At 56.1% G+C, this 9,163-nt stretch overlaps 1 protein-coding gene across 1 annotated transcript in view; it reads left to right on the forward strand.

Annotated features, from left to right (window-relative positions):
* The window catches only part of SLC38A5 (solute carrier family 38 member 5), a 9,521-nt gene extending 1,246 nt beyond the window's left edge, over positions 1-8,275 (forward strand). Inside the window, exons 2-16 of the mRNA XM_021679094.1 lie at positions 514-567; positions 664-739; positions 1,159-1,274; positions 1,376-1,449; positions 2,070-2,162; positions 2,287-2,365; positions 4,244-4,326; positions 4,622-4,680; positions 4,779-4,916; positions 5,084-5,163; positions 5,777-5,877; positions 6,116-6,231; positions 7,047-7,191; positions 7,286-7,389; positions 7,849-8,275. Of these exons, the coding sequence (XP_021534769.1) occupies positions 515-567; positions 664-739; positions 1,159-1,274; positions 1,376-1,449; positions 2,070-2,162; positions 2,287-2,365; positions 4,244-4,326; positions 4,622-4,680; positions 4,779-4,916; positions 5,084-5,163; positions 5,777-5,877; positions 6,116-6,231; positions 7,047-7,191; positions 7,286-7,389; positions 7,849-7,950 (1,419 nt within the window). The 5' untranslated portion in view covers position 514 and the 3' untranslated portion in view covers positions 7,951-8,275. The remainder of the gene's footprint in view (positions 1-513; positions 568-663; positions 740-1,158; positions 1,275-1,375; positions 1,450-2,069; positions 2,163-2,286; positions 2,366-4,243; positions 4,327-4,621; positions 4,681-4,778; positions 4,917-5,083; positions 5,164-5,776; positions 5,878-6,115; positions 6,232-7,046; positions 7,192-7,285; positions 7,390-7,848) is intronic.
* The last annotated feature ends 888 nt before the right edge of the window (positions 8,276-9,163 follow it).

A 9,163-nucleotide genomic window follows, 5' to 3' on the forward strand; every position in this document is an offset into this window, starting at 1 on the left:
GGGAGGAGGGGGGTAGGGGGCGTTAGGAGGGGTGGGGCAGCCAGGCCGACACGTGTCCCTGTAAGGAGTGAGAGGCTTGGCCAAGCGATGAGGGTGGAGTGTGTGGGGGGGCGGCAAGGAAAGAGGCAGCAAGAGAGACTGAGTAAGAGTGGGGTCTGGGAGGACAGGCTATCCCAGCTCCAGATGGCCATCTCGTCCGCTGTGGGGTCCCTCTCTCTCCCTTTCTCTCTCAGTCTCTCTCCCCCCCTCCCCCTCTATTTGTCTCTCGCTGCCCTCTTTTTCTGCTTGTCTGAGTAACTGTTGGCATCTCTCCCCCTCCGGTTCCCTTCTCTGCCTCCCATGTCTTCCTCCGTTGCCTCTCACTGTTGTCTTTGAGTCTCTCCATTTATCTCCCCATCTTTCTGGTTCTCCATCTGTCTCTATCTGACCCCCTACCCTCTTGATCTAGCTCTCCCCACTTTGTAGCCCCCCTGCCTCATCTCTGACCCTCCACCCCCATTTCTCGGCCCACAGCATGGAGCTGCAGGACCCAAAGATGAACGGAGCCCTCCCTGCGGATGCTCTGGGGTGAGTCAGGGGCCCAAGGGGACAAGGCCAGGGGTCAGGATTACCCCCTCACCCCCCCCCCCCCCCCCCCACCCCGGATTTCTCTGCCCTCTCCAGCTACAGGCAGGAACGCGAAGGCTTCCTGCCCAGCCATCCTCCTGCTCCAGGGAGGAAGCCAATCGAGTTCATGGATGTGAGTGACCTCACAGGATCTGTCCCAGCTGCACCTTGCCCAGCTCCTCTCTTCCCCTACTGTTCCCTCTTCCCGGGGCTTCCCTGCCTAGCTGTTTCCTGCCCCAGCTGCTCCCCAGTCCCCAGCTGCTCCCCTCCCTAGCTGTTTTGCCTCTGGTGACTGCTGCACTCTCCCCTGTTCTTCTCCACTTCCAGCTTCTCCCCTCCGAAGTTTCTCCTAACTCTTCCTTCCCAGCTCTTGCTTTTCCAGCTTCTCCCTGGCTTCAACTCCTTTTCCTTCCTAGCCTCCGTCCTAGGGCCCTTTCTGGGCTTCTCCCTGCCCCATTCACTTCTCCCCTAGTCTTTCCTGGGCCCCAGCCCTGGTCTCCTTACCTGGTCTCCCTCCCCATGTGTGCCCGGGCCTGGCCCCTTCCCCCACAGTTCGAGGGGAAGACATCGTTTGGAATGTCAGTGTTCAATCTCAGCAACGCCATCATGGGCAGCGGCATCCTGGGACTGGCCTATGCCATGGCCCACACAGGGGTCCTCTTCTTCTTGTGAGTCCTGGGCAGCCTGCGGGTGTGGGGCGGGGCAGGGGTGCTGTGTGGGCCAAGCCGGGGGCTTGGGGGCCAAGTCTGAGCTGGGCCATCTGTCACAGGGCCCTGTTGCTATGCATTGCTCTTCTGTCTTCATACTCCATCCATCTCCTGCTGACCTGTGCTGGCGTTGTAGGTAAGGCCTGGAGCTCGACCCGTATCTTGGACCCCAGACTCTGGACCCACCCCTCCGACCTGAGACCCTAGACCTCAACCCAAACCCTAGATTCCGAACATAACCACACTGAACATACCACACCCCCAGATCTTGGACCCAGGACCCCAGACTCCATCCTCAACTCCCTGGACTCCAGCTCTCAGACTGCACGGTGGCCCTCAGAACTTAACTGGGTTCCCAGGTCCCCACCTCCCAATCCTCATCCCTCACCCCTCAGTCTGACACCAAACCTCATTTCTCAGACCCTCCCCACACCCAGATTACTACATTCTGCTTCTAACCCCCACTCCTCAGTCTCTAGCTCCCCCTAATTGTGGAAGCCAGCCCCATGACCCCAAGACACCCACTACCCACCTCCAGCCCCCAGCCTTCTCCCTGGTCACAGATCCCACCTCCCAGGCTCCACCTCAACCCCACCCCAAACTGCTTAACCCTCACCTCCAGCTTCCATCAATCAGACCCAATTACCCCCAGTCCCAGCTCCTCAGCTCCCTGACCCTTGGGCCCACCCCCACCCCCTCACCCCTGGCCTGGCCTCCTGGACCCACAACCCATTCCCTCCTGTCTTCCTACCCCAGGGATCCGAGCCTATGAGCAGCTGGGACAGAGGGCTCTGGGGCCCGCGGGGAAGGTAGTGGTGGCCGCGGTGATCTGTCTGCACAATGTTGGGGGTGAGGACTCTGGGAGGTAGGGGATCAGCTTGGGAGAAGAGGGTGGGGTGGGGTGGGCTTCCTCAGGCTGGGCTGGGCGGATGAGGGGAATCCTTCTGCTTATACCTCCCCCCACCTGCACCAGCCATGTCCAGTTACCTGTTCATCATCAAATCCGAACTCCCCCTGGTTATCGGCACCTTCCTGGACATGGACCCTGAGGGGTGAGTGAGCAACACCCCTTGGCTCTGGCCGGCAGGCCATTGAGTCTACCTGTGTGGTCTGCCTGCTCTCTTCAACTCTGTGCCCAGCTGACTCCCAGGTGTTCTGAGACTGTTGGGCAGGCCAGTGGGGTCAGACTGTGATGCTTCTGTTTTGTGAGGCCAACAGCGCGTGTGACCGTTGCTCTATCTGGTAGACCACGGGTTGGTTTTGGTGACTGTTGCTCTGGCTGACTCTGTCTGGTAGCTGACTCCGTATGTCCAGTCGACTCCGAGGCTGACCATGTGACTGTACACATCAAGTAGCCCGAAGCTCTGTGGATTTGGTTCTGGACCGTAGTACTGGCCGGCTCTCTGGCCAGCTGCACCACAGCTGGCTACAGCTGTGTCCTGTGTGCTGGGAGTCCAACCATGTGTGTCTGACATTTGCTTACTCTGACTTTTCCCCGTCCGGCAGATTCTGTTTGATTCAGGGTCCCTCAGGCTGGCGAAATCTGTCTGGCTGTAAGTGTGAGCGTGTGGTGTACTGTGGTGCCAACTATGTGTATGTGATTGGCTCTGACTGTATGCGCCAGTGGACTCCCATCTCTGTTTAATTTGGCAGCCATTTTTTTCTGGCAAGTTCCTTCTGGCTGTGTGTGTGTGTGTGTGTGTGCGTGTGTGTGTGATCCTCAACTATGACGATATGTCCTCTGGACTATGGTTCCCACCATGTGTGTTTGACCACTGTTCTGAGTATGCATCTAGTTGATGGCATGTTTGATTTTATTTATTTATTTGACAGAGACACAGCAAGAGAGGGAACACAAGCAGAGGGAGTGGGAGAGGGAGAAGCAGGCTTCCCGCTGAGCAGGGAGCCCGACGCGAGGCTCGATCCCAGGACCCTGGGACCATGACCTGAGCCGAAGGCAAACATTTAACTGACTGAGCCACCCAGGCGCCTCTTGATTTTCGATCCCTCTGCTGGCTGAGTCTGTTCAGTTGTTTGTATGTGATGGCTGACTCCGTGTATCCTCTTAGATCTTCGGGTTTGATTCTGAAACTGTTTAGGTAGCTGACAAGCTGTGTGATGAGGTGTATCTAATTACTATAATTAGTTCCCAGTGACTATGTGCTCAGTGGTGCTTTGTCGGTTTATTTCTGTGTCACTGTGTGTACGAGATGGTGTGTGAGTGCCTGGAACATAGTAGGCAATTAATACAATTCATTTGGACAAATGAGCAGTTTTTCAGCCGGTTCTGTATTAACTGTCTTGTCTAGGCACCCCCCTCCAATATCCGTACAGATCCCACTCTTTCTTTGAGCTGGGTCCCAACAAGAGCTGGTTGGTTTTGCCTCTATTTCGATCTTTGGCTGTGTGGCCAAGTTGGCCCAGCTACTTTTAGGTGTTCAACACACACCTTGAGCTGTTCAGACAACCACATGTGTGTCTTCCTGACTTCTTGTCTGACTTTGCACCATTGCCTGATCATCAGACTGTTGTTCGACCCGTGGGACGCACCAGGTCAGGACTCACTCTGTGTCCGGTACCGTGTGTTGGACTGCGGGAGTCTCACTGATTCGGGGTCCTGTCTGCCCATCTGGTTGTATGTCCGCTTGCGAGTCTGATGGCACAGTTTTGTCTGGCTGTGTGTGTGTGTTCTTAGCTGTGTCCCTTTGACAGGGTTCGACTGACAGTCTGATTACCCTTCTGGCCCTTTCTGCCCATCCCATTGTGCCATTTGTCACTGTGACGGCCTGAATGACTTCTCACAGCTGAGGCGTCAGCTAATCTCCCCCGACTGCAGGCAGAAATCCGTCTGTTCGGCTGTCTTCTACGAGTGCCTGCCTGATGGTTTTCTTTGGCAGGCAGCTAGTCACTGTGTTTGCCTGTCTCCCCAGGGGCTGGTTCTTGAAGGGAAACCTCCTCATCATCATTGTCAGTGTGTTAATCATCCTGCCACTGGCCCTCATGAGACACTTGGGTAAGAGGCTTCCTGTGTTGGTCATTGGATAGTGGATTTAGAGAAGGGGAGCCAGATTGAGAAAACCCCCATTTTCGAGGGCGGTGACATACCAGGGGAGAGCTTGTGTGAGGTGGGCTTTAACAGATGAATAGGAGTTTGCTATGGAGGGGAGGTGGGTCCAGGTAGAAGTAAAAGCTTGTGCAAGAGGGTGGCCTAATTGGGGTGAGGTAGCCTGAAAGGCCAAACTAGGGTTTGATATTTGCTAGATGGGGGGTCCCTTGATTTCTGAGGCTCTGTGTATTACCCCTTGCAGGCTACCTCGGGTATACCAGTGGTCTATCTTTGACCTGTATGCTGTTTTTCCTCATTTCGGTGAGTCTGAGGGAGAAGGACATGAAAAAAGCGAAGAAAGAGTTTGGAACATGGGGACGTAGCCTTCCCCATGACCTCACTTCCCCACCCTCCCCCAGGTCATCTACAAGAAGTTCCAGCTTGGCTGTGCTGTAGGTCTCAATGAGACAGCAGTGGAGAGCAAGAATCCCCCGGGCCTTCCCATCCAGGGACTCAACAGGAGCTGTGAGGCCCAGATGTTCACCGTGGACTCGCAGGTGGGTGTGCGCGTGCGTGTATAGAGCTTGCACCTCTGGTCCTATCCTGCTCAGAGTGGAGCTGGGCATCGGACCTTAGGGGGCTCCCATGGTGGGGCCAGGGGGAAGAGGGGTGGGGGAGAGACCCCTGTAGGTTCTAATCTCGGGTATGTGGGCCATTCCCCTAGATGTTCTACACAGTGCCCATTATGGCTTTTGCCTTCGTCTGCCACCCCGAGGTGCTGCCCATCTACACAGAGCTCTGCCGGTGAGTGGGCAGGCAAGTGGGCGTAGGTGGTGCGATAGTCATAATGTCCCACAATCCCTCAAGTAGTCCTGGTACTGTGGCTTGATCATGGCTAGATCGTGCTGGGGGAGGGGTTTGAGGTGGCCTTGGTGGAGGGGTGCCGGGCAGAGCCTTTTTACTGATTAGAGCTGAAATATTCTGTACAAGTGTGAATGGGCAGAGTGGGGAGGCAGAAATGATCAGATGGAGGGGATAGCATGCATGGATGGGGATGAGGAGGTGGGGATGGTGAGAGAGAGTGGGGTACAGGTGGACAGCACAGGGGGGCAGGGAGGATATGATGGAGGGATGTGTGGGTGATGAGATAGGGGCACAGCATGGAGGTCAGATGCGAGGGAGAGGCAGAGATGGCCAGACAGAGGAGATAGACAAAGATGGTCCTATGGGGTGAGCTGGATGGACAGAGGGAGGCGTGGCTAGTCACACAGGGGAAGTAGAGATGGGCGTCCCAGTGTGTACCAGCTGGACATCAGCTCTGGAAGAAGGAGACTCTGGAGGGCCTGGGCTCCTTTTGAGGGGCCTGCACCAGGTCCAGGGGTCTGGGCATGACCGTTCCATAACCTCTATGACTCAGGCCCTCCAAGCACAGAATGCAGGCCGTGGCCAACGTGTCCATTGGGGCCATGTTCTGCATGTATGGGCTCACAGCGACCTTTGGATACCTCACCTTCTACAGTGAGTGGGGCTGGGGCCAGGTGGGGGCTGGAGTGGGGACTGGGCAGACTGCTTGGGCAGGAGCCTGAGCTCTTTCCCTCCGTGCCGCGGACCCGTCAGTTTCCAAAGAGGGGGTGCACGTGGCACATGTGGATTTTGTTGCCGTGTGTGTGTGTGTGTGTGTGTGTGTGTTTCCGGGGCGCTGGCCCTGGTGCTCCCACCACACCGTGCATCCTGTGTCCCATGCCCCGCGGCCCAGATAGCGTGGAGGCGGAGATGCTGCACATGTATAGCCAGCAGGACCTGCTCATCCTCTGTGTGCGCCTGGCAGTGCTGCTTGCGGTGACTCTCACTGTGCCGGTCGTGCTGTTCCCTGTACGTGGGGGCGGGGTCGGGAGCTCGGGGGCGGGGCACGGAGCGGACGGACATGCGGGGAGGGTGTAGGCATGGACGTTTGGCTGCGGGGCGGAGGCGGGAGCCGATGGATGGATGGAGGAGGCGGGGGTGGACAGATAGGGAAGGCAGAGTAGGCAGGTGGACAGAGGAGGCAAAAATTGATGGTCGGACAGAAAGGGGACATCGGTGGCAGGACAGAGAGAATGAGTGGGGGGAGGGGTAGTCAGCTGGAGGGAGGAGGCACCAGATGTCTGGTCAGGCAGAAGAGGGAGGCAGGAATAGTCAGGGTAGAGGCAGAGAGAGATGGACAGTCAGAATGAAGAGACAGGGATGGACAGCATCCCTTAGGATGGGTGGAGGCAGAAATAGTGAGGTATAAGAGGGACCAGGCTCTCAGATGGGGGGGTGGGGTGACTAGACAGAGGAGGGAGAGAGAGGTAGTCAGATGGCGAGAGAGGCAGGGATCTCAGACGGAATGGAAGGACAGGAGGCCGGTCAGACAGGGAGGCAGAGATTCCAGAGCGCGGATCGAGGCATCGATGGGTGATCAGACAGAAGGAAGAGGCATGGATTGTCAGAAGGGTGGCGAGGTGCTCATTCAGAAGGTGGAGGTACAGACTGAAGCTCAGACCAGGTGGACATGTAGATAGTCAGATGGAGGGAGGATCAGGGACCTCACACGGGATGGAGGCACAGATGGATGCTCAGAGGGTGGAGTTCAAGCCAGATGACCACACGGAGGGGGGCAGCAGCTCTTGGGCCCTGACTGGTGTCCTACCCTACTCTGACCACAGATTCGCCGGGCCCTGCAGCAGCTGCTCTTCCCAAGCAGGGACTTCAGCTGGCCACGACATGTGGCCATTGCCCTGATCCTGCTTGTCTTGGTCAATGTTCTTGTCATTTGCGTGCCGACCATCCGGGATATCTTTGGGGTTATTGGTTAGTAGCCCCAGCCCCAGTCCCAGACCCCACCTAATATGGGCCTTATACTCCAAACTTACATTGACTTCTGTCCCTCCTGCTTGTCCTCCAGGGTCCACCTCAGCCCCCAGCCTCATCTTCATCCTTCCTAGCATCTTCTACCTCCGCATTGTGCCATCTGAGGTGGAGCCCCTCTACTCCTGGCCTAAGATCCAGGTGAGCATTCCAGGGGAGGGCTGGGGAAAGAGGGAGCGTTCTGAGGAGGGAGCACCCCAGGATGGCCAGGGATAAAAAGGAACATTGTCCCGAGGGGGCTGGGGGAAAGGAGGGCGGGTGGTCTGGAAGAATGAAGGAGATTGTCTTAGGAAGGGGCTGAGCAGACAGAGTACCAGCGGGGTCTGCAAAGACAGAGGGAGCATTCTACAGGCAGATGGAAGGAGCGCTATTAGAAGAGGGTCGGGAGAACTTTCAAGGAGGATAAAGGAGAATACTCTCTGAAGGGTTCTGGAAAGATGGAGAATTCTTAGGAAGGGGCTGGTGTTAAGGAAGGGGAGAGAGCAGGAAGGTCAGGAATGAATGGGGCACTCTAGAGGGGATGGAGGGCTTGAGGAACATTTCCAGGAGTGCTGGTGTGGAGAGCCAACCAGCCCCATCTTCTCTCCCTCTCGTCCACAGGCTCTGTGTTTTGGTCTCCTGGGGGTCCTCTTCATGGCCATCAGTCTAGGCTTTATGTTTGCCAACTGGGCCACAGGCCAGAGCCATGTGTCCGGACACTGACCTTGCCCTGCTCCGCCCCGGGCCCCTGTGCGCATGCATGTTCCTGTGCATGTGGAGGAAGATGGGGCCGCTCTCCAGGTCCCTCAAGCCTGGCGTGTGGAGGTGGCTGGTTCCCATTAACATGGCTCTTGGAGGTAGGGGGGGCCACAGAGCTTGCAGAGTGGTCCGCTTCCTTCCTCCCCAGGGATGCTGAGCTTGGATCGTGGCCCTAAGCCCAACCGAACCCCACGGGAGGAGACCAGGTCCTTGGGGAATCCCCGCCCAGCCCAGTCCTTTCTGCCTCTCCTGGCAGAAGCTGTTTGTCAGGATCACCCTCGAGCTCAAGGGGAAGAATAAAGATGCTGAATTGCAACTCTGGCCTCAGCCTTCTGATCTCTTTCTATGTCTTCCTGGGGGAGCCTGCCTAGGTTCAGACACGGGTAAACTGAAGCCCTGAGCGTAGGATTGAACCGGCTCTCGAATGTTCACTCACGTCTCCACTCCTTCAGTAACTTGCTACCCAACTCATCGTTTTGTTCATTTCCTCACTCGAGAAACATCTACTGAGGGCCTCCTGGGTGCCAGGCCCTGTTTTGGGTTCTGGGGTTTCAACAGTGAATCAAGCAGACCATAATCCCTGTAGATGGTGTTCTGGTACAAAAGTAGGCAAACCGTGACTCACAGGCCAAAGGCAGCAGTCCGCTGCCTCTTTGTGTGGCCACTGAGCCAAAAATAGTTTGCACATTTCTAACTGGGGGAAAAAAAAAATCCAAAAAAGAATAATTTGTGACACTTGAAAATGATGGAATTTAAATTGCAGTGTCTGCAGATCTTTTATCAGAACACAATAATGCTTGTTCACTTACATATTGTTTATGGTTCTTCAGCGCTAGCACAGCAGGGCTGAGGAATTGCAACAGAGACCACGTGGCCCACCAAGCCTCAGCTATTTATTATCTGGCCCTTTTCAGAAAAAAATTTGCTGATCCCCCATCTAGCCGAAGAGAGGAAAAGAGATCAATCATTTCTGATAAAGATGAGCACTGTGAGGGGCACCTGGCTGGCTCAGTTGGTGGAGCATGGGACTCTTGATCCTGGGGTTGTGAGCTCGAGCCCCTTGGGTATAGAGATTACTTAAAAATAAAAGGGCGCCTGGGTGGCTCAGTTGGTTAAGCGACTGCCTTCGGCTCAGGTCATGATCCTGGAGTCCCTGGATCGAGTCCCGCATCGGGCT

The sequence above is a fragment of the Neomonachus schauinslandi genome, chromosome X (assembly GCF_002201575.2).
Source record: "Neomonachus schauinslandi chromosome X, ASM220157v2, whole genome shotgun sequence".
Taxonomy (NCBI): Eukaryota; Metazoa; Chordata; class Mammalia; order Carnivora; family Phocidae; genus Neomonachus; species Neomonachus schauinslandi.